Genomic DNA, 25220 nt, shown 5'->3' with positions numbered 1-25220 from the left:
ATGCGCATGATCGACGGTTAGGTAGAGAGAGGGTTACAAAAAGGGGTTTGAGTTACTAATAATCAACATTTAACTTGGTAAAAACTATTTATTTATTATTTGGTATTTGTATTTCATCTGCAACAGCAAAGCGAGTTTGTATAAACATCCATTTGGGTGTTAACTTTTAAAAACACCAGTTGTTAAAAACCCGAAAGAGTACGTACTATAAGGGCGTAGTATTAGTATGAACACTGAGACTAGACCATAGACTGTTATGCGGGCTAGACTAATTCCAGTACAAAACCTGTATGCGCATGCGCGACTGAACGAATCACTCGAGATGACTCGTTCTTCCCGAGTCACATTAAAGATTCGTTTAAAATGAACGAATCGTTCAAGAACGACCCTTCTCTAGTTCTCAGTGCGAAGGGAGTCCTGTGAAGATGAGTAACGTTACTCGGTGAGGATGGACACACAGCAAATCCTGCGACTCTTGTTCGTTTTATCAGGACTGACCGGGGCGTGTGATGGTAAGTATGACGTGTTTGTTTATTTCAGCAGTGTTTTGTTTACAGCTGTGTGTCGGCTAAACGTTAGGTGTTTTAAATACAACAACAACATGGCGCTGGGATTTAATGACTGGCACCATAAACTCTCTGCCTTTTCGCTGACTTTCTCTCTGTCTAAAACATTAATTTATGGTGTGCGTGACGTTATATTTCATATACGTGCTGTTTTAAAAACAGTAATAAAGCAGGATGACTGTGTTTTATGATCTCAAAGGTGAAGGGCTAGCATGCTAACAGGCTAACTTAATTTAATACGAGGCTTCAGAACAACTAAAATCAGATCAAATGCTCGTGTTTAACTTCAGATGTGTGTCAATATGTTTTAAAAGAGTTCATAAATTGTGAATTGTTACATTTGACATTCACTTGGGTTTAATTTTCTTTAAAAGCTGCTTTCATTGAGCTGCTGCACAATCGTTGCATACCTTACTTTTCCTTGTTTTTGTGTACGTTTAGAATCTGGTTTTCATTTATTTTTGTATCTAGGAGGTAATATGAGAGATTTATATATATATATTTTTACATGATCGAAAAATCAGATACAGTTAACAGAAATGGGTTTAATTGGATCCTGGCAGACTGTTTTATCTAAACTTATTTAACTTACTTGAGTCTGAATATGATTTTTAGTCTATATAAACACATCTGTATTTGCGGACCTGTTGCACATAAACACAGGTGCAAGTTCCTCCAAATGTGTACTGTTATTTTTGTTATTAATATTAGGTTTATGTGTTGTATTTAGCTAAGTAGTAGCTCTCAGTTCACTATAAGTACAGTGGAAAATCAAGTCAATGGATGCTCTCAGTATGAAATGACATAGAAGGTCTGCAGATTGAAGATTTCCTTTTGAGTGATGATGATATGGTTTTGAAGAAGAATAGCATAGGTTATGATGATGGTTGGGTGTTGTGTGGGTTGAATCTCAGTTCTTTGTGAAGAAGGGACAAAATAAGGATATGACTAAACTGTAACCCGATTTCTCTTTCTTTTTCCCCGCATTATATAGAAATACAGCATGTCTTTGTTCGTGTTTGGTTTGATAACTCATAGCCGGGGTTTTTTCTTTATTACTGTTGAGGTTTCTTCTTAACCCGCTGTAAAAAGGCCTTTCATGTTTTCTGCATATTAAAAGCTGCAGGTTTGGACATGCACATTAGTTGAAGAGCCCCGCGTTTCCCCTCAAGGTTCAATAAAGTGCATCTATCTGTCTGTCGATCTGGTGATTAATAAGATTAAGTTAATTGTGTTCTCTAATTATCTTCAAAAGCATAATACTGTACTTTTCTTTATGTAAAATGCTTTAAAATGTATGGTAATAAATGCTGTTACTTGATGTTCAGTATTTTGGTTCATACTAGTGCTTGGCGGTTTGACCAAAAATCTGTCACATTATTTATATTTTATTTGTATGTTGTTGTTTTTTTGGATTCTGTCTTTTTTTTTTGGTCTATAATATGAATCAGAATGCATGAAACGGTTGCAGAACCACTGCATTTTAATCATGATCCAAACCAACATGCTACATATAGGATCAACAGTTTTCAACAATTTAGATTAGTAGTATCATTTCCAATTTTAAGCAAAAATAGAATAGTGTGACTTTAGTTTTGTGAAATTAAAACATCTACACCAAACAGTTTCTGAGTTAAAATGGATTCTAAACCAAACTTATTCAGTTTATTGTTGCTCACCTAGTTTTGCAACCGCATGAATAATATTAGTGATCCTAAGATAGAAGCTAATGCTTTTCCCGCCTTGACTTAGTCTTTAACAGAGATTGTTTATCATATTCAATGAGAGCAGTGAAAAGCTTATCTGAACACACGACTGAAGCTTGAGAGCGATTACTCCGCTTGAGATACAAAGCATTAATGGACATTGAGCAAATCTAAAAAAATTGCTCGGTACAGAAAATGTTTTGCCTCATCTGCCAATGGCAGTGCATTCGTTAATGTAAATGTGTATAATACAGTTAGCATTTTACTGAATATGCATTTGTTGAATGTAACTATTTAGCAGTTTTATCCTTGCTTTGTGGTGTACAGCAGAGGTCACTAGAGATGAACTGGTCTGTAGCCGGGTTTCCATCTAAAGTTGCGAATTTAACTTTAGCGCAAAATTGAACATCGCACAAAATATTTGTGAACAAGCTCCATTTCCATCCAACGAGTCAAAGAAAACAAACGCGTCACTGCTGATAAACTGGCACTATACATTACTAAGAAAACTAGGAGAAGCTAATTAATATTATAATCTTCATGTATAATAATTTACTTGCACTTTAGAACGAGCAGACGAGACACAATGAATGTGATTATTGCTTTCGGAGGTGGATGCTACTGTCTGGGAACGCAGTCGTTTAACAGTTCTGGGAGGCAATTATACAGAAATACTTTGACAGACTTTACTCTGCGTTTCCGAATGACCATATAACATTTCAGATACTGTGGAACAAGATCGATCTGCTGGTTAGTCAGGATTTACCGTCCCATTGCGCAAAGTCACATTACTTTTTTGATGCACTTAGAGGAATTTATTTGCAAAATGCATTTTTTTTCCCATTATTCACCTTAACCCTTTTTTGCAAAAGTCAAAAACCACCTCAAGTGACCGTAAACTTTTTTGTGAATGAGGAATTCGAAATTCAGCGTTTCTATGTCTTGATTCTGTTGCGATACTTCAAGATACACATAAAAGCAGAGTGATGGAAACCCAGCTAATGTCTCATTGCTGCACCAAGTGGTTTTTGTTTTGATGAAAATATAATATAATTCTATCAATGAAGGTAGTTTTAGTAATTTTGTTGCATCTTTTTATTACAATTTTATTTTGTGTCTATTAGGGCTGCATGATTGTCAAATCATAATTTTAATTGCGTTTATTAAGATTACCACAATTTACATTGAATGATGTTTTGAGTAGTTTTATACCATTTTTTTAAGCAACTGTAAGCAATATTTAATATGAAAATCGACAAGCTGAAAACACTCAAATGTCAAGAATACATTGGTTTGATTTCTTCTTTAAATAATAAAAAAGGTGAAAATGTTAGTATAATGTTATCCTAAAATTAAAACAATGGGAAAAACCTTTAGATAACATGTAGAAAGAGAAAAAACAAACAAACATCTTAAACTTGCTAAATAATGCAAGTGAATAAAAAAAAAAAGTGTATTTAATTTTTTTAATGTAATTTCGCCTTTGAATGATTAGTGGTATCCGTAATTGTAATCAGGCTTCCATTAATGGTCCAGCACTAACCACTAGACAGTTTTTAATTGTAGTTAGTACTTCAGCTTGAACTAAATAAAAATGAGAAATGATTCCTTGGCAGTTAGCTGAAATAAACTGCATGTATTTTATTCAATTTTAGCTTTTTATTTCAGTTCAGTTAGTGTTTATTTTATTACATGTAATAAAATGCTTTTTAGTAGTTTAGCTCAACTATCTGCTGACCATTTATAATTTTTTTAAACCACACATTATGTTGTAGTCCCATATAAAATCACTGGCAAGTAACAAGTTTTGTTTACTCAAACTCACTTTTGTCACATGTTGAGGGTTAATTTTTGACCTCCATGTATGTAATAAATAAGTATTTTTATTGTCTTAAAGATACATTTTAACATATGACATTTTTAATGTCTTGTAAAATACCCTTGAAAGAGTGAAGTACCTTCAGTTAATGAGATGAAGATTTTGTTAATGATTATTTTAGTCATAGTTGTGTTTTCACAGAAGTTTAACAGTTTGTGCTCTACACAGTTAAGAGATTTAATCGTTCTCTTCGGTGTGTGTTGGATTGAGTCTCAGGTGTATAAATTACATCAAATAAGTAAGTGTTAGTCAGTTCGAAACTGTCATTGGCTGAAGCTGGAAGATGTGGTTTGCGTCTGAAAGTCATTTGAGTTTCAGTGTCTTGCGTTATAAAAAGCAAATCTGACATCAGTACCATAGTCACCTGTCAGATCTCAAACTAGTAATTCATTCACATGGAATCATTTTAATGAGAACAAATCATTAGTTTTCAGTTTCAAATTTTTTGTGGCATAAAAACTGATTCATTGTCAGCTGAATAACCAGAACTGGGCTGACAACATGCAACTTGTAGCTTCAAAGTCACCAATGGTGTGAAGTGTGAACAACTTTAGACTCCGTGTTTGTATCTTAGTCATACCTTTCTCATGCTTTGCAGTCATACAGTGAGCTGAAAGGAGTACATTGAAATGTTATAGCTGTTCTTTGAGTAAAAGCATGAGCTTAGTTTAGATGTTTGCCATGCTAAAACAGTCATATGATGGCATTGGATATTTGTGTCTGGTATAGTTTAGAAACAGCGTGACTTCTTTTGCTTTTCATGGAGCTGTATGTCATTTGTTGACAGTGAGAGTAAGCACATTGTTGATCAAGAATCTTTTAGGACTGATGGATATGGCCAAAAAAATGATCACAGTAAAAAATTTCATATCAGTCAATATCGTTAATTATCACTATACATTTTCAGATCTTTATTTCTTTCAAATTTAAAGACAGTTTTGTGCCCCCAAGTGGAAGTTGTAGAAACCAGAAGCCATTAAACTGTGGTGTGAAACTACACTTTAAAGGGGGGGTGAAATGCTCGTTTTCACTCAATATCCTGTTAATCTTGAGTACCTATAGAGTAGTACTGCATCCTTCATAACTCCAAAAAGTCTTTAGTTTTATTATATTCATAAGAGAAAGATAGTCTGTACCGATTTTTCCCGGAAAAACACGACCGGCTGGAGGCGTGACTTGTGGGCGGAGCTAAAGAATCACGAGCGCGAGTAGGCTTTTGGGTTGAGAGCGTTTGGAAGCTGTGACATTACCGTGAGGAAAAAAAACATCATCCAAAACAAACCATGGCTAACAGTCAGATTCAGCGTATATTTGTGATCCAGAATCAGATCCAGAAGCTGAAACTGAACGAGAGCAGCAGCAGCAACGACTCGCTCCGAGCGGGGCTCGAACCCGGGTCTCTGGCATGGGAGGGGACGCACTAACAAGGAGGCAGAGATATTTGAAGCAGTTTTACTCACCGCCTGCGGTTCCAACACACGATCGTGACCCTTTTTCGTTGGGATTGCATCATCCTTAAGAAATAAACGATACGCAAATCCGTCGTTAAACTGGGCCTTGTTTGTAAAACAAGCATCTTCGAAATGCAGGGAACAAACACAAACACTTGCACAACTCCGTTGATGCTCTGTAAAAATAAACTCCATCCACTGGTCCCTTAATGCTGTTTCTCTTTTGGTAATCTGTGCAGGGTTGTCTTGCCCTGGCAACCAAAAACACACTCCTTTTGTGACATTTGGCGCCGCTCTCGCTCTGATCAGTGAAGTCTGTTGTGCTCTCAGTGCTCTGCTATACGGGAGCGCGCGCTCTTCCGGCAGAAGCGCCTCAGGACCCATATAAGGAAATTCCGCTCCATCTAACGTCACCCAGAGCCATACTCGAAAAAAACTTTCCGAAACTTGTGACAAACCGGAAGGAGTATTTTTGGAACATAAATACTCCTTCAAACGTACAACTTAATTTTTGAGACTTTGTCCATGTTTAGCATGGGAATCCAACTCTTTAACAGTGTAAAAAACTCAGTATGCATGAAATTCATGCATTTCACCCCCCCCCCCCACCCCTTCAATGTCAGAACATGACAAACACTTCACATTTTTTTAATTCTTTACACTTTCCAATATTTTTTTTTTCTTAACAAAATAAATATCTCAAAAAAAAAAAATATTGGGATAATATTCCCATCTGGAATTGAATGGTTTCCTGTTATTAACCGGTTGAGTTCCGATGTTGTTTTCCATTTAGCCAAAGGCTATTGCATTATATTTAGTAGAAATTAGAGCAAAAGCTGTAGAAGAGGAATATGAGGACCAAGGACTTCTTTATTCACCGCAGATCATTTAATTCAGGAAACCATTGACAAACACATTTTCTATGATATTGTGTAGAGATGGTCTCAAGACCTGCCCTCATGACTTTAAATGACTAACACTGAGTCGTATTGTCTCATATTTACTAAAAATGCTGTTTATGGAGTTCAGACTTCACTACGGTTCATCTTGTCTAATCAAATAAAGTGTCAGGGATGTTTTCATGAGATTTCATCAGCTTCTGTTTTACTTTACAATTTATTGTAGACCTATTGTAAAGTAAAACAGAAGCTAAAGCTAATGAACAAAAATAGTATACTATTATATATGCACTTCCTTGCATTAGCCTAACTTTTAGGCTACAGTTATTTTCCAAATGTGTTTTTTCGATTTTGATGTTTTTTAAATTGGTTTAGACAGAATAAAAAATAAATAAAAAAAAAACCTACCACAATACTAAAATTGATTAGTAAGTAATTAAATTGCATTTAATTTGCAGAGGCATATTTTGGCAGCATCCAAAAAGATTAATTGCATATGATATAATAAATGGGAAAACACACAGTTTTGCTCCTAACTGTACACCAAATTGCACTTAAACGATTTTTTGGGGACTTTGAATCCAAGGACACGGGGGGATGAGAAGTGTTGTTTGCTTCTTGTTGGTAAACCTAATTATTTTTGCTTTCCTAGATGTGTGATTTATATGAGTAAGGTGAATTGTCTTGTATTGGCATTTAGAATGATTTTTTTTTTTTCTTCTTCTGTCGCAATAAGAAAAGACTCATCCGTTAAATCTCTGTCATCAAATGCGGCATGGACCACAAACTACAGCGTCATAACATCTGTCCTGGAGTAGTTTGACTCCGTTCCTTGACCAAAGGGGAAGCTCCCATGATGGTGGCACATCTCTTTACGTCATATTCTGTGAATGGGTGTAAATGACAGGAAATCCTGTCTATCAAATAATATGCCACCTTACATGCAATAATGAAACGAGTTCAGTGGAAAACCAAGCTCACATGCTAAATTTATACATTCTGCAATGACCTACATACATGAAAACACTTAGATTAGTAAAGCAGACTTCCTGTGCTGTATGTTGCTGTGAGCGGATGCTGTAATGTAGGAACAGCCCGGGTGACAAGAGTATACCATAAAACTGGATCCTCTTAATGTCAGTTGATCACACAGGCTTAATTTGTTTAATCACTCTGCGTTTTTGGCTTGAAATGAGTCCTGCTGGCATTAGCTGGAGCTGTGTTGAGTCTCGCCACGAATGAACACGCCGCAGCCTGCACTCAGCGCTGTGAAAACACAACATTTTGTACACAATTGCAGCCTTTTCTGTTTCTATTCACACTTTCTAATTATCCAAATGCCATGAAAAATATCTCATTGTGCAGGAGCTTCACCAGAAAGTGAATGAAGCGGAAAATGTATGTTGCACTTCAGAGATGCGCAGCAGTTACGTAACTCCTTTACACAACTTGTTACATGACTTCTAGGACTGCCAGTATTTAGTCAAGCCTGCTTTACAGATTGGTAGCAAAAAAAAATTCCCTGTGAAATTTCTAGTCATGTCTGTTAGTCATGGTTTCCTGTAGCGAAAACAGTTTATATCCGCTGACCCTTGCACTAAAACAAGCTGTTTTTGCAGTACTTTTAAAATGTCTATATGCAAATCTTTCGTCATTATTTTATTTTCTATAAATGTAATATTCTTATTGGATCAGTGTACTGGAATAGTTCACATTGTTATATATCAGGGCAGGCAGATGCTGAAAATAAATGGGTGTTGTGTAAATATTGGTGGTTGATTTAAAAATCCAGTTCTGGGTCGAGATGCTCCGTAAGGACAGCAAGTGAGTATTATTATCTTTAGCTTTCGTGTTCATTAAAAAGGGATTTGGAGACATGACATCTTGGAGAGAGTTTATAGCTTGTAAAAGTAGCTGTAGAATAGTGCTTGATGCATACTTTCATCCCCAATATGCATATTGTGTGGCTTTTAATAATAAACAACTTTCCATTGCTGGCTGCTCAATCATGTCTACAATATATTGCGATATATTTATAAACTGATCTCTGTCTCCCCCTGCTGTTGAAAAGACACATCTGCTGCTCCATCCAGCAAATGTAAATATATACATTTGTGCTTCTCTGTGCAGCTCTGTTGTGTAACTGCAGCACACAACCGTGTGAGAAGGATGGGTATAAGTGCGAGACCACGGGGGCGTGCATGGCCTCCACCTCAGTCATTGAAGGACAGGAGCAGCATGTGCGGCTCTGCATCAAGAAAGAGGACCTGGTTCCTCCGGGACAGCCGTTCTACTGCCTCAGCGCCGAGGGACTGATGAACACACACTGTTGTTACTCTGATTACTGCAATAGCATCGACCTCAGATTACCAACCGGTGAGCATCAGTATTTTTAATCAATAGCAGAAACAATTGGTGACTCCCTCCCAGATGAGGATCTAATGCAGCGTGTTCTCTGTCAGTGACTCACGGAGCGGGCTCAGGGCAGGACTGGGGGCCGGTGGAGCTCACTGCTGTGGTGGTGGGGCCGGTGTTTGTGGTGTGTGTGCTGGTTCTGCTGGGTCTCTTCCTCTTCCATCATCACCAGCGAGCTTACGGTCACCGGCAGAGACTGGAGGTAGAGGATCCCAGCACTGAACACATGTTCCCGGCCAAGGACAAGAACTTACAGGACTTCATCTACGACCTCTCCACCTCAGGATCAGGGTCGGGTTAGTATCGCAGGAGAAGTGTGCTGGATGGTTTGTTTATGCATGTGTTGTTTTAGGATTGTTTATCTACTATTACAGTTTTTATTAATATTTTGAGTTTGCTTTTATTATTTATTTATTTTTTGCTTTTGTGATTTTTGTTCATTTATATATATATATATATATATATATATATATATATATATATATATATATATATATATATATATATATATATACATTTATTATTTTTTATTTTTTTGATGGATACAAAGATTAATTAATATACCATTATAGTTTTGTTATTATTTTGAATCTTATTTTTATATTTTCAATTTGTTATATATTTTTTGTTAAATATTTCTTGTTTCTTTTAAAATTTTAAGGTTTTATATATTTTAATTTGTTTTAGTCGCGTTCATTTTTTTTTCTCTTCCAGTTAGTAATTTTAATGCTTCAGCTTAAGCTTATTTATTTGCATTTTTTTTTTTCGTTTTAATCGCTTAATCAAGTTTAATTTGTGTAGCTTAATTTGACGTCACATGGAGTTTGGGAGGAAAAACATTCTACATTATGGAATAGTATTGTATATTTATTTCTACTTGTGCTCAGTGTTATTTTACTATTATTTATATATATATGGTTTGTTTATGCATGTTTTATTTTAGTATTGTTTATCTACTATTACAGTTTTTATTAATATTTTGAGTTTGCTTTCATTTTTATTATTTTTTTTTTTGCTTTTGTGATGTTTGTTTATATTTTGTTTATTTTTTTATTTTTATTTTTTTGACGGATACAAAGATTAATTAATATACCATTATAGTTTTGTTATTATTTTGAATCTTATTTTCATATTTTCAATTTGTTATATATATTTTTTTTGTTAAATATTTATTTTTATTTTTATATATTTTAATTTGTTTTAGTCACATTCATTTATTTATTTTTATTTTTCAGTTAGTAATTTTTAATGCTTAAGCTTATTTTATTTGCCTTTTTTTATTTTTTTTATTGCTTAATCAAGTTTAATTTGTGTAGCTTAATTTGACGTCTTCTGATAAAGTCTTTCTCTCTGATGCAGGTCTGCCGCTGTTCGTCCAGAGGACCGTGGCTCGTACCATAGTGCTGCAGGAGATCATCGGTAAAGGCCGCTTTGGGGAGGTGTGGAGGGGGAAGTGGAGAGGAGGAGACGTCGCGGTGAAGATCTTCTCCTCTCGTGAGGAGCGCTCCTGGTTTCGTGAAGCTGAGATCTACCAGACCATCATGCTCCGCCACGAGAACATCCTGGGCTTCATTGCAGCCGACAACAAAGGTAAACTAATGTGCTAATATACTATATAACATAGTGTTGTCCTCGAGGTTTAATAATGTTTAATTCTCTGTCGCAGATAATGGCACATGGACTCAGTTGTGGTTGGTGTCAGACTATCATGAGAATGGATCCCTGTTCGACTATCTGAACCGATATTCAGTCAGCATCGAGGGCATGATCAAACTAGCGCTGTCGGCTGCTAGCGGCCTAGCGCATCTGCACATGGAGATACTGGGCACTCAGGGTGAGCGTTTCAGGGTTATACTCCTGAAGCTTTATGGAAAATGGTCAGATACACAGATTATTATGTTTTGGTGACGGTACCATGAACTAATCTTATTTAAAAATAAATAAAGGTTATCGGTTTGTATGTAAACCAAGTTATTTCTTAGGTATTTCATTTAAGTGGTTTGCAAGAAAAGTTAACTGAACACTCACCATCGATTCCAGGAGACTCTAATAAACACCAACATGGAGAGAGCACAAATACTGGGTCGATTAACAATTTTGAATCAATACTTTTCAGAACAGAATTGAATATTTGAACTTCTGTGTTGAATGCATTCTGGGCTGGTCCTCTCTTGGCTGTGTTCCTGTGCAGCCCACTGTTTGAAACCATAATGATGCCTAAAGATGTTGTGTATGTGGGCGCTCATGAGGACGTGGAACACTTTTCTTCTGTGCTCAGAGAGTTCATATCAGATGTGTGTGCGTATGTAGCTGAAATGGTTTTGTTTTGGTCTGCAGGGAAGCCTGGCATCGCTCACCGTGACCTGAAGTCCAAGAACATCCTGGTGAAGAAAAACTGCACATGTGCCATCGCTGATCTGGGGCTGGCGGTTCGTCACGAGTCCATCACTGACACCATCGATATCGCCCCCAACCAGCGCGTCGGCACTAAGAGGTGCTAACAGCAAAGAAAAACACATGCATGTTACAATAATCTGACCTAACTGTGATCCTGTGTGTGTGTTTCAGGTACATGGCACCTGAGGTTCTGGAAGAGACTATTAACATGCATCACTTCGACTCGTTTAAATGCGCAGACATCTACGCTCTGGGACTCGTGTACTGGGAAATCGCTCGCCGCTGCAATGCAGGAGGTGCTGAAATATATATATATATATATATATATATATATATATATATATATATATATACCAGAAGGGCCTTTAAGATAAAAGTTCAGCTGAGAATATTTTTTGTTCTTATTTGTTTTGCATTCAGGTATTCATGAAGAGTACCAGCTTCCCTACTATGACCTGGTGCCCTCTGACCCGTCCATAGAGGAGATGAGGAAAGTGGTGTGTGATCAGAGGTTACGACCCAACATCCCCAACTGGTGGCAGAGCTATGAGGTGAGAGAGAGAGAGAGAGACCCTCTACAGCTGCTTTACTGGACGTCTCTACATTTTCATTTTTACTGATTAAAGTCCGATTAAAACAGCCTGGCATATCTTTGCAAATATAGTGATTTCTGAACTGCCGTTTTTGATGTTTTATTTATATGATCTTTTCAGATTAGGAAGGGAGAGTTGAGTTCTGAAAGATTAGATTTCCACAACTGTTTTTAACATTTTTGGTCTTTCAACAAACTTTTTTTTTTTTTCTATCAGTAAACAAAACAAATAAGCATATGTATCTTATAATATGCTTTTTTTTTGTTTGTTTGTTTGTTTGTTTTTTACATATTTATATTATGTATAAAGTATGTAGTTTATTAACTTTATATATTCTTTAAATTTGTATATATGTCTGTTATTAATGATAAATATTTTTTTCTGTTTATATATATATATATATATCTATCAGGGCTCGGCATTAAGCTTTGACGTGCTTTTCCTTCGGACAAGTAAATCAATAATTCACTTTTGATGTTTTTTTGTGTGTGCTGTTGCGTTTATAGTGTTGATTTCTCCGTGACTCAGGCTGCAAGAGCCTCAACTGACTCGACCTTGATACTGTCAATACATATTCTGTCATTAGTCACCGTTTACACTGAAAATAATAAAATCCGAATCATTCTCGCCAAAAGTTTCCATGCTGCCCTAGTTACTGTTTGCTATAAAAATTTGAATCCGGTTGCTTTTCCAGTTAGGCAAGTAAAATTCTCTTTCACCTGCCCCTTCACAAAATCCACTGTCCCGGACAAGCATTAATGTCAAGCCCTATATATATATATATATATATATATATATATATATATATATATATAAACATCAAGTCTGTAGTCTGTGTTGTGCCTGTGGTGAATGTGCTGTTGTTCCCGCAGGCGTTGCGTGTGATGGGGAAGATCATGCGGGAGTGCTGGTACACTAACAGTGCTGCGCGACTGACGGCTCTCCGCATCAAGAAAACCCTGTCTCAGCTCAGCGTGGACGAAGACATGAAAATCTGAGTCCAACACTACCTTCTGCCAGACGTGTGTCCCCTCTGAACTATCCTGCCAGTTCAAAAGTATTTCTGTCCTACCTCACCCCAACGCCAAAACTACTGAACCATCGCCCCCCAGCAGCCCTCTGTGCTGTCCTCCTCCTCTCTACATCTCCCACTACCGCTCCGCTCCAGCTCATGTGACTTTAAAGACTCTATTCAAATCAGTGTCACCCCAAAGATCAGTTTTCCAACATATGTAACCAGTTTCCACTGGCTTGTTGCGTTCATTTACCTTGGTTAACTCACTATGTGTGATACACAGCCTCCAGTTCAGAGGTGATTATGTCTGGGTTCAACTGGAAACACAGCGATTTGGTGCAAGATGGCACTCTGACTCCGTTCATTACCACGTCAAAGCTGTTAGCAAAACAACCTTATTTGCACTTTATTCCGGAGGTTTTGTGAGCGTGAAGTGGCACACACACGTCTAATCTTACTACTGAATGGTACGGAGATATCTATTTATTTTAGCTTGTAGATCCTTCATACTTCCTTATTTTTTTATCGCCGTTAGATGTCCTCCTCTCCTCCATGTCCAAACAAAGCTACTGTACATAGTATATTTTTTAAGAGTATGGAAATGTAAATAGCTGACCCTTTTTTTAATTTCCAGTCGCTTTGACTAAGCTAAAGGTTTGATCGTGTTTTGACATCCAGGAACATCAGAGATGTGAAGCTGTACTGGTTAGTTTTGTTAGAGTTTGTTTTTCATAGCTGAAGCTGTGTTTTGCGTTACACTGTAGCATTAAATGACACTGAAATGATGCACATTTTTTAGCTGAGGAGTGTTAGGATTGTTTTGTATGGACTTTTAGCTCTTGTTTTTAAGGAATAATTCATGCAAACATAAGAATGCTCATCATTTATTACCATCATGTTGCTCCAACCCTTTTATATATATATATATATATATATATATATATACTGTAAAACACAAAAGGAGATATTGAGCAGAATGTGCAAGCTGCACTCAAGAAGCTCACCAAAAAGGATCAGTATGACTTTAAGCTTTATTCAGAGTCATCTGAATTCATATGAACTACATCTATTATACTTTGTCTTATTTTGGAGCATAGAATTCATGCAGTTTTATTGTAAATCAAAAGGTTGCATGAACTTGTCCAGCGCGAGAAAGAAAGCAATGCAGGTTTGGAGCAACCTGATTGTGAATAATGACAGGGTTTTAATTTTTGCATTAACTCCACATCACGACACGATTCTAGGAAATCGATCCGATTCTTCTTCATGCACTGGGTCTGTATTGAGAAGAACGACTTGAAAATGTAACTTGACTTGAAAAGTTTGGTGTTGAAGTGCACTGCTTCATTCACACTGTATTTATGACTCCTCTCATACTCCATGGATAAATACTACTGCCCTTCTGTCCCTCTCCGCTTAATATGCAAGATGTAAATATTGTTTCTATAATGTATGACCTTTTTTATTAATCAGATTTAATTCAGTAGACCGTTTGTTTTTAATGTGTTTTCATTCAGGTGTATTTGTATAGCGCTTTTAAGGGTAGGTTTTGAAGCAGCTGTACAAGGGTTTTAGTCTCTGGTCTTTTATTCGATTTTTTGATTTTATCTCCCAGTTTCACTGGATTGATGTCTAGAGTCTGTGTTTTGACAATCTGAAGAAGTGTTGTTACTCTCCTTCATCCATTCGCAACAATTAAATCACCTTTCACTATTAAAATGTCCAGAAAAGCCAAAAAGATTATTGCATATAGTTGGAAGAACATGCTTTCATTTATTTTCATGTTGTTTAGACCCAAAATGACAAGCTATGATGTGAAATGCATTTGTTACACTGGATTGACACTACTGCGTAATATTAGACGACTGACACACGTCAGCTGCTGATTGAGAAATCGGTGTGTATCTTATGGGAAATCTTCTTGAATTTCGGGTTTGATCTGTATTTGTTTCTACTGTGGCGTTCAGTTTGTACACATGTTGATCGCTGTTGGCAGGATTTAGGCTTTTTAAACATCTGCTCTCTCTCTGGCTGCAGTGAGACATCCGTCGCCTGGTTAATTATAAGAGCTAAACGACGGCCACAGTGTGATTTACGGCTGTGCAAACGGTTTGAGTCTGGGTTTAGCATAATGAGGTTTCCTCAAACCTCTGATGTCACAGCAGAACCGTGTAGTCGGAGTGCATTTCCCAAATCTACACGGAGAGAGACTTTTCAGGAATTTCAGTTTCCATTCATGTACATGGGTAATTATTAAATGGTAATAAATACAGATTTTCCTACATTTGTCATGTTCATTTGTTTTCCTTCTGAATTTTGTGATGTAATGTAAATACGGCAAGTGTTATTCAATAGTAAACAAGCAGTATGTTGTCAATCATGACTTTCACAGTAGACGTTTGCTCAGATGTTTACTGAAACCTGATTGAAAAGTTTATCAGATGGGAAATTAGAAATATAAAGACATCTGCTAAAGGTGCATAATACACTTTTTATTTGGAAATGTTCTAGAGCCAAAGAACTTAATACAGCCAGATCACAGACTTTAAATACTAAAAACTGATGTTAAAATAAAAGTGGAAATGTTCTCATTCATGTTTTAAAATTAGTGCTGTCAAATTATTAATTGCATATAAAATACGTTTTTGTTTACATATGTTAATTTATTTTGTATATATAAATACACACTCACTATATATTTTGAAAAGATTTACATGTATATATATATATATATTATTATATATACCTATATTTAATATAAACAATATCTTAAATACATTTTATCTTAAATGTAAACCTGCATCCGTGTCTATATATATATATATATATATATATATAGACACACACACACTAAATGTATACAGAACACACTCATATATTATGTAAACAAACTTTTATATTGGATATGATTAATCGTTTGACAGCACAATTCATTGTTTTTCAACGACGGCACATTCATTTGATCGAAAGTGGAAGTAAAGTTTTTTTATAGATTTATATTTCAAATAAATGCTGTTCTTTTCAACTCCATTCATAAAAGAATCTGAAAAAAAAAATTATCAGTTTCCACAAAAGTTGTTTACCTCCAACATAAGAATTGCAACACAGCTGATTAACATTACATTTTATTTTGCTTGTGCCTCGAATAAAACATCTTTGACATGAGAGAATAAGAAAACAGCTCAGGTGTATTTAAATATGCATAATGTATGGCATAAAAATGATTACAGAGAGAATAATTCCAGCCAAATATATAACAATAAAATGATGGAATGTTTTTTTTTTCTTTCTCCAAGAAAACAAGCTACAATAAAAACAAGAAAAGTGCAAGTTCATCCAGAGCCAATCTCATGTTTCTCATCTTGTGTTACAACGGTTTAATCCTATGGTACATGTTTGTCAAATTACATGGAAGCACTTTTAAGATATGACAATCTAATGATATCTAGAAAAACACGCTCCGCTTCCTCGTCACATTTCTAAACGCTGATAAAAGAAATCCAGATCATGGCGCTAAAAACAACTGAAGCAGAATAAAATCAGTAGCAAGTGTTAGTAAAACACACGTTCTGTTCAGTCCAAAACAACCAGGGAAAATCAAAGATAGACACAATGCATGTTAGAATATACTAAATATATATGATGATAATATTATGGAGCTGTATTGTTGTTTCCAATGCTATAAATATTCAATGGTTAATATAAAACATTTTAGCAAAGCACTCCATGTTCACATTATAAAGGAAGTTGAAATGGCTCTTAGTGCTGAACTGGTTTGATGTTTGCTGAAACTGGATCAGAATGAACCAATGAAACTTCCTCTGCATGCTTCTGGAGAGAGTGTGTGCGTGTGTGTGTGTGTGTGTTTAGTGCAGAAACATTCGATTCAGATGAAACGCTACCCTGCAAACCTGTGCCCGGATCAATAAGAGAAAGTTTCAGTCTCTCAGTATGAAGTCACACTCCGTTTCTTCTCCACTGACACCTGCACAAAAACTACATGATCATTTCTGCTTCAAGCTTCACCTCAATCGCATTTGATTTCCTTCGAAAGTCCTACAGTGTGCCGGCCGGGTGACATAACTAAAATCATTTGAATTCTGTCCAATTAACATCGGAAATCATTTTCTTGCTGACTCGCTGAAGTGGTACGGAGGCTCTATTATTAAAATAATTTGTTCTTAGAAAAGCGAAGCATCTCTTTCTTCACTCTGTGCTTTTTTATCTCCTGTGTTTGGGATGGCTTCTGCTTTATTGAGAGATGAGGAAATATAGAGACACTCCTTCACTCTTCTCTACTTTCATCAAGCACTTCCTGAAAAGCAAGAAAACAAGTAAAGGCTGTCAACATTAATTCTATTGTATAATAATAATAAATTCAATCTGTAGTCATACGCTCAACTCTGTTTTTTAGAGGTTGACAGACCTTCATCTGTCATTTGGACTAGTTTCGTAAGAAGATTCTTTAGTGTCCCGCAGAAGTAAGAGAATAGGAGCATGAATCGTTATGTGGTCTTACCGTCGTCTCCATTGGTCAGCACCAGCGCCTGCAGGATATCAGACAGAGACACGATGCCTTTCACAACCTCCTGCTCGTCCACGATCACTAACCTGTGAACCTGAAGATGAAGCACACTCATCAGGGAGCATGTCCACGTGATCAGATACTGAGTTACAGACATGACAACATGCACAGCCCAAGGTTTCATTCATCAGAAATCACACTTTAGTACAGGGACCAACTCTCACTATTAAATAGTTGATAGTTAACATGCCTATTATTATTAACATATAGTTTGTTTATTAGTACTTATAAACACATTCTGCATCACCATATTCTGAACTCAATTCATAAAATTCATAAACCTCACTAACTATTAATAAGGAGACAATTAGGAGTTTGAAGCCAAAGTTTAATTTTTTTTTTGGTCATGCTTTCTAAATGACCCCAAAAAAATAAAAAAATAATATATATATATATATATATATATACACACACACACACACACACACACACACATCAAGTTAAAAAAGATTTCTATATTATATAAATACTGCGGTTTTAAACTTTCTATTCATCAACTTTCTGTTCTTTCTATTCTATTCTATTCTGAGCAGAACACACACACACACACACACATATTCAGGTGTGTTCCTCACCTCGGCCTCCACTAGTCGGTCGATGATGGCCTTTAGTGTCTCATTGGCTCGGCAGGTGAGCACACCCTCAAAACACTGCGAGCGATGCTGGAGGGCTTTAGTCACAGTGATGTCCAGGTTATTGTACGTCTTCTCAGCGGCCAGATTCTGTGTAATGACATGAAAACCATATGAGATACACACACACATACGTCATTCAACAAAATGGGTGCCTTATTCATTTTGAAAATGTTTTTGTTGAATAGTTTATCCAAAAATTAAAACATCTACTCATAATGTTGCTTTCTCAAGTGAGCCGTCTTGTTTGAACCAGGAGAGAAATATGCACAGATCAAGCACAAGCCAAAACTGTTCGAAACTAATATGTGGGTGGATTTTGATGCGAGAGATAACACTGGAAGCGTTTTTATGGATAATACTCATATTTTGGCAACAGAAGCAACAGTTTGAATATAAAAACGTTTTAATGATGGATTTGTTTCTTATAAACACACAGCTTTCTGCTTCACAATATGTTAACTGATGATGCTGTGGATTATTGTGATGTTTTTATCAGCTGTTTGGACTCATTCTGACGGCACCCATTCACTGCAGAGCATCCTTTGATGCAATGCTACATTTCTACAAACCTGATGTAGAAAAACTCATCTATATCTTTGATCAGAATTCAATTTTTGGGTGAACTATTTCTTTAAGATAATAAATTAAGTACATACTGTTAAAAAAAAAAAAAAAAGATTATGAATTATGATTATGCATCCACTCAAGCTGATAAATATGACAAACACTAGAGGCTTTAAATACATGGAGTCCAATCAAAACAGAAACACACACACACACACACACACAATTATCTCACTCCTCCAGCACAGCTCAATGTCTACTGCTCAAGTTAGAAACAACACACACACACACACACACACACAACTTACTATAACATCAAACTTGGAGTAGATGTCAACCACACGTCCTGTCAGAATAAACGAGAGAGAAAACACATCAAGTGAGGAGGGAGAAAAAAAAACTGATTTGTAATTTATATTATATATATATAAAAAAAGATCACATTAATTTCCACTCACCATTTTCATCCACCACAGGAAGAGCAGACACTCTCTGATCCACGAAGATGCCGAGCGCTGAGTAGAGCGGTGTATCCGAGTGAACTACTGCGATGTTGTCAAACGTTCCCACGTTCAACTCCTCCAGAGTTTGAGACAGAAACCCAGGCTTTGGCATCTCAGATATCTGATAGAGAACAAAAACTTAAACCTGAAGACAGTGTTTCTAGAAAGAAAACTAAATTACAAGTTGTGCTGGGAAATGAAGCAAAATGACTACACTCAAGGTCATGTGTCACAAGAAGCATTCAGTGAGTGTTTCCAGGGCAAAAAACTTACAAAGAGCTTCAGGAATTTGAGGATCCTCTTGTGTGTCAGGATGTAGAGTGTGTTTCCTGTGAGAGGATCAATTACGGGTAATCTGTGGATCTTATGCTTCAGTAGAGATGAGACGGCATCATATAGACTGAGACCGAGAGAAAAATAACATCAGACATTATCACAGCTCTCTAACAAAACCATTCGATATGCACTCTTCCAAGCTCTTACCTGGCATTGGGCGATATGCTGACCAGAGGTTTGAAGGAGTCTTGTAAGTAGAGCTCTAGAAGAAAATGAACAGATCAGTCACAGGCTGACATATCAAGAGAGGAAACCTCACATGAATACACATGAAGATCATTCCCACCTCGCCAGGTTTCTATTTTGTGCTCTTCTAACTCGTATATCTGGACCTAAAACAGACAAAAATACATGACATCTTTAAACTCCAAAAAACGGATGAAAGACTTCAATGGGAAGAGGAGACTTACCAGAGGTGACTTGTAATAGCGGTGAAGTATGTTGATGAAATCTGTGATGGTCAGCATACCTACAATTGAAAAATGCAGTAAGAAAGACACACATAGGCTGAATCTGAACGATTATGTATATATACACACACAAAAATAAGTTTGCTTACCAACAAAGCATTGCTTCGTGCTGTCCCAGAGAGGCGCAGCTCTCACCCCATTAGACACTAGAGCAAAGAAGGCCTTCTTCACCTGGGAACCATACGGTCATAAATAAAGCAGCAGGCTCTCAAACAGCTTAAGTGTCATGAATGTTGACACAAAGTACAGAGCAAATATACCCAACCCATAAAGTCAACATGAAATCAATACTGACCCCATTTCTTCATGCATGTGTCTGGTCCTAATATCAATTATTCATATCATTTCAAATATTGTGTGTGTGTTTATCAAAAAGTAATACTCTGTTCCTTGTCTTAAACAATTTACCTTTCCAGCTAACATCACTTGTTACATAAATAATGTAAAAAAAAATAGTCAAAATGCTATTTAGCCATTGCATTAGCAAGTCTGGCTGTGTTATGGACACTTTACATGATCTAATTAATTATGGGAATAGTTAATCCAAACATGAAAATGTCCTCACCTTCAGGTCATCCAGGATGCAGATGAGTTCGTTTCTTCATGGGAACTGATTTAGAGAAATGTAACATTGCATCACTTGCACACCATTGGATTCTGACGGCACCCATTCACTGCAGAGGATCCAGTGGTGAGCAAGTGATGCAATGCTACATTTCTCTAAATCAGTTCCCATGAAGAAACAAACTCATCTACATCTTGGATGACCTGAAGGTGAGGACATTTTCATCAAGCTTTCATTTTTGGCTGAACTGTTGCTTTAATGATAATTTAAATCAAACAAAAAACAGAAATTATATTCTGGAAATGCATGGGTTGTAAACAATGTTGCTTCTTCTGAGTACTCACCTGTAGAGAAGTGTCGAAAACCACTAACTTGGAGCTGGTGGGCACCAGGTCATAACAGCGGTGGGACTTCATGAAGCGTGTGTACACATTATACTCAGGATCTGGATTGAAAGAGAGCGAAAAAACCATACATGAAAAAACATTAAATCATGATCAAGCATCAATGAAACACCCAATGAAAATATGAGAGAAAAGGTGTCAGAGAACATAGTGTCACAGGACACTTTTGCTGTCACTTTAGTCTCAGATTTCACTGCAAACACTTTCAGTCGGAGCCCTGCTCGGCTCTGCTTTCACATCTCTCACATGAGCTGCAGGTGATCGCAGGACTACGGTCTTGTTTTTATTCACTACACATTCTTACCCTCTATGTACGCCTCCTTTTTACCATCCAACTCATCTAGAACAGCAGGAACCTGAAAAACAGATGTCAATGTGTGAACATTCAAAGCTCACTTTCCTTTTTACCCTTAAAAGTGTGATCATTCCTGATTAACCCTTTAAATCCTGACAGATTAACTAATAATTATAAGTTTTAAAGGGAAACTTAGTGAACCCTTTAGAACACATGTAACAAAATTCCTCAAAAGCCTGATGATCATAATTGATACTAACAGATCTTTGCAAAAAATGATGCATGCACTGTATACTGAAAGTGTTTAAATTAAAACTAGCAGTTTATCAAAGTTATTTTTATGCTTACTATTTAAAAAAAAAAAGTGAAGATAAGTGAAGACACTGAACAACCTGAAGGTGGACTTTGTACAGTGATACTGAAAGGCCTTTAACTTGCTATGAAAGTTTAAACTATTTATCAGACGAAAGAAGACATGTAGCAGATTTAGTGCAACAGAGTTTCAGAAACGTTTTGATCATTTAGAGGCCTCTGAAACTTGTCTATCAAATATAACACAGAAGAGTTAGGAGAGGGTTAACAATAATCCGTTGAATTTGAGTTGTTATTCTAGATTGACCAAAGGCCAGAATGTGTCTAGTAAATACATATTAGCCAGAGAAGTTCAGCTCGCTTTAACCCTCCTGTTGTGTGCAAATTTCAACCAAGTTTTTATGTTTAAATATTAATAATTACTCAAACTGATAATATTATTATTATTTCTTTGACTTAAATTTTTCCTACCCAATATGTTTTAATAAATTCTTAGGACAAAGCATAACTTTTAGTTTTTTTTTTTCCTCCAAATCATCCAAATATTGCCCTAAAACCTCACTCAGAGTGTATCATACAGTCACTTTCTTTAGACAGAGAATGACAGTCAAATCATGTCCCCAAGAGGACAGTAAAACCTGACATTTGTTTACATGCAGTTGGTCCACATTACAAACAGCTTGTGCAAAACATTTTGTGTTGGGATTGGTTAATAAAAAATACAGTAAGTACAGTATATAAATTATTGTGTCTATGGAAAGTCCCCATATTATATGGAAACAGTTTTGAAAGATGCTTTTAAAAATGTGTGCATAGTGTTTATAAGCACATTATTGTATGCAAGAGTATAAAGCTACATGAAAACATGTCAAAATGTGGCTTTCATATTCAGTACAGTAACAGTTAAATGTACACTTATGCCAAAGCATAAATTCTATTTATTCATTAGGTATTTTGTCATGAGAGGGAAAAGAGCCTATCATGAGAGATATAAAACACAAAAGACATTTATTCTGCATTTAAGGTTTAGACAGGGATGAAGACAGCAGACATCACCAAATGGGTCAAAATTTCTAGCAAAATCAAAGTTGCTCTAGGTTAGATTTGACCACAGACATCACAGAAGGGATAAAGTTAAAGTATTCAAGTTCTTAAACATGAATAAACTTGTTTTAACTTCATAGCTTCAGAGAGCCGTATAGTATGTTCCTCTACAACAGAGAAAGCTGACAGATGATCTGAGAAACTTACTAAGGTTAGCTCGAATATTATGTGAAGATAAACAATGATAATGAGATAAAGTGTAACAGAAAGCTGACACTATACTCAAATATCAAGGGCAGATATTGTTACAGCGGTAAAATAACCAAATACTAGAGTAACGTTAGCAGCTGTGACGTTACATTTGTGCGATATTACAGAGACTTCAGTAACGTTACTACTTTAACTGCCCTAAGCATCACAACATTAACATTAACATTAACGTATAACTGACTTCATATACATGGAAAATACTACACGATACAACAGTCGTCTACTAATAACACGTATGCTCTATCTCAACATTTAAACCGATGTTAGCTATTTTGCCGTTAACCGCCGTTAGTTGAATTTCTCTCGTCTGTCAGATCAACTCTGTCTCAGTTTAAACTCGCTCTACTTACACACTCCATGATCCATTCACTGTCTGAAGACGCTGATGGTGTTTACTTTAAATTCTGAATGCGCAAATTTAGTTTAATTCGATCTCCGAGAGCTAAAGTGGTGTTTAATTTGTTGAAGGTCCGGATACTTGCTGAATGACTCCTTCTAGGATGAGGAAGACCGCTGTGGAGGCCGCGACCGGATGTGACGCCACAGAACGTGTGCGCGCGTCTCCGTAGTAATAATAATAATAATAATAATAATAACAACAACAACAACAATAAATAACCGTACAAAATAATCACTCCTGCTAATAAACTTTTATTATTATTATTATTATTATTATTATTATTATTATTATTATTATTATTGTCGTTATTATTATTATTTATTGTAAAATTATTATTGTTATTATTATTATTATTATTATTATTATTGTTGTTGTTGTTGTTGTTGTTATTTATTGTAAAATTATTATTATTATTATCATTATTATTATTATAATTGTTGTTGTTGTTGTTGTTACAATAGATTTAATATGTATTATATAACGTTTGTCCTGTTTTTAGGTGTTTGGGCAAATGCCTCTATATATGCTCAGAGAAAACAAGTGGTTAATGTGGCCAAATGTGCCTTTTGCTCGGGTAGGATGTTATTTATGAGAATATTAACCAGACCTAACTGTTGGCCAGAAGATTAATATCTGTAAATATGTTTACTGTCAGGTAAACACTGGAGCATTTCTTCAATGGTTAGAGATGCATCGGTTGATTTTCTTCAAACAAACTAAGCTCTATCACAATTTAATTCTCTGCACAGATCCTTGACTTTGTATCCTCTAAATAATATTTAATAAAAAAGTACAATATATTTATAATGTTACAAAATATTTCTATTAAATAAAATGCTTTTGTATTCATCAAATAATCCTAAAAAAAATCTAATATATAACAATAAAACAAAAAATTAAATACTGGGCAGCACAATTGTTTTCAACACTGATAATAATCACAAATGTTGCTTGAGCAGCAAATGCTGAAAATTCAGCTCTGATCACATGAATAAATTATATTTTTATAGATATTCACATACAAAACATTTATTTTAAATGATAATGGATCCGACAGTCACAATAGAGAGTGATATTACAACACACCTCGCTCAAAGTACTAAAAATTGCAAATATTTCATCATTACTAAGGCTCCTTACATGGTGTTCCAGATGTGCCTGTATTTAAAGCCATGCAATCCTCTGATATCAGCAGCGATGGAGACAAGTTTAAACCTAAGATACTTTATCAACAAAACTTTTTTTGTGGACTTCTTTGTCAATGACCTTTCCTTCTACCTGGAGTGAGAGAGGTCAGGACCTGACCAGCAGAGGGCTCTCCATACTCACTATTAAACAGCAGCACAAACCCTCTCTTCTGTTTGTGTTTGGTGTCTCTAAAAGCAGCATCTGTGATTGAGGGAGTGTATTGATCTGTTCTGTGTTTCTAGGTTCAGACATCTGGCAGACGCAGGTGATATAATGGCATCAGAAGGCATGTATAGCGAGAATGATTATGCCATACTTCACCAGAAATCTGAACTGATCATCAACATATTCCTCCACTCAAATTTCTCTCCAAAACTCATGCTATACACTTATCTATAATAAAAAGAAAAGTCCTTTATTAACCAGCATAAGTGAGCTGATTGTGTTTTATAACTAAATGTATATCAAAAGAAAATGAGACTAATTTGATAATACTTGAATTTGGTGAATTGCCTTGAGGAGCAGTAAAGTTATATTATATATGACAGGACACATCAAAATATAAAATTGCCCAAAAAAGAAGCAGTAAGATTAGAATGAAGTCTTTTTCTTACATGGCTTTTCTGTAGTTCAAGGTTGCTTTAAAAATATAATTAATAAGGCATAAAATTGGCATACAAAAAAAAAAAAATTAACAATAAAGCTGGCTATTATTAGGATTATAATTT

The 25220-nt window shown here is 35.8% G+C and overlaps 2 protein-coding genes across 2 annotated transcripts; one reads left to right on the top strand and one right to left on the bottom strand.

Annotated features, from left to right (window-relative positions):
• The first annotated feature begins 347 nt into the window (after nucleotides 1-347).
• Nucleotides 348-15205, top strand: LOC128015263 (activin receptor type-1B). Its single transcript, XM_052598967.1, has 9 exons — nucleotides 348-512; nucleotides 8632-8877; nucleotides 8964-9212; nucleotides 10276-10506; nucleotides 10583-10750; nucleotides 11254-11410; nucleotides 11485-11609; nucleotides 11734-11864; nucleotides 12779-15205. Exons 1-9 carry the CDS (start codon nucleotides 449-451, stop codon nucleotides 12902-12904), a joined length of 1497 nt encoding a protein of 498 aa, XP_052454927.1. The 5' UTR covers nucleotides 348-448; the 3' UTR covers nucleotides 12905-15205.
• Nucleotides 15206-16030: 825 nt separating this feature from the next.
• LOC128015264 (5'-AMP-activated protein kinase subunit gamma-1) lies at nucleotides 16031-23458 on the bottom strand. Its single transcript, XM_052598968.1, has 13 exons — nucleotides 23255-23458; nucleotides 21288-21339; nucleotides 20924-21024; nucleotides 20104-20185; nucleotides 19955-20013; nucleotides 19831-19876; nucleotides 19692-19746; nucleotides 19482-19608; nucleotides 19164-19329; nucleotides 19014-19051; nucleotides 18082-18228; nucleotides 17441-17540; nucleotides 16031-17236 (listed from the first exon to the last, which is right to left on the bottom strand). Exons 1-13 carry the CDS (start codon nucleotides 23261-23263, stop codon nucleotides 17226-17228), a joined length of 993 nt encoding a protein of 330 aa, XP_052454928.1. The 5' UTR covers nucleotides 23264-23458; the 3' UTR covers nucleotides 16031-17225.
• Nucleotides 23459-25220: the final 1762 nt, after the last annotated feature.

Source organism: Carassius gibelio, chromosome A6, assembly GCF_023724105.1.
Source record: "Carassius gibelio isolate Cgi1373 ecotype wild population from Czech Republic chromosome A6, carGib1.2-hapl.c, whole genome shotgun sequence".
NCBI classification, from domain to species: domain Eukaryota; kingdom Metazoa; phylum Chordata; class Actinopteri; order Cypriniformes; family Cyprinidae; genus Carassius; species Carassius gibelio.
The sequence above is the reverse complement of the archived record's forward strand: the minus strand, read 5'-3'. Positions and strand labels throughout refer to the sequence as shown.

Bases quoted from the DNA above. Each gene is read 5' to 3' on its own strand.
- LOC128015263 (XM_052598967.1), top strand. From the start codon at position 449: ATGGACACACAGCAAATCCTGCGACTCTTGTTCGTTTTATCAGGACTG. The intron at 11,610-11,733 runs GTGCTGAAATAT...TTTTGCATTCAG, and splicing joins TCGCCGCTGCAATGCAGGAG to GTATTCATGAAGAGTACCAG. The intron at 11,865-12,778 runs GTGAGAGAGAGA...TTGTTCCCGCAG, and splicing joins ACTGGTGGCAGAGCTATGAG to GCGTTGCGTGTGATGGGGAA.
- LOC128015264 (XM_052598968.1), bottom strand. The intron at 19,877-19,954 runs GTAAGTCTCCTC...TGTCTGTTTTAG, and splicing joins GCTATTACAAGTCACCTCTG to GTCCAGATATACGAGTTAGA. The intron at 17,541-18,081 runs GTGAGGAACACA...CTTCATCTTCAG, and splicing joins ACCGACTAGTGGAGGCCGAG to GTTCACAGGTTAGTGATCGT.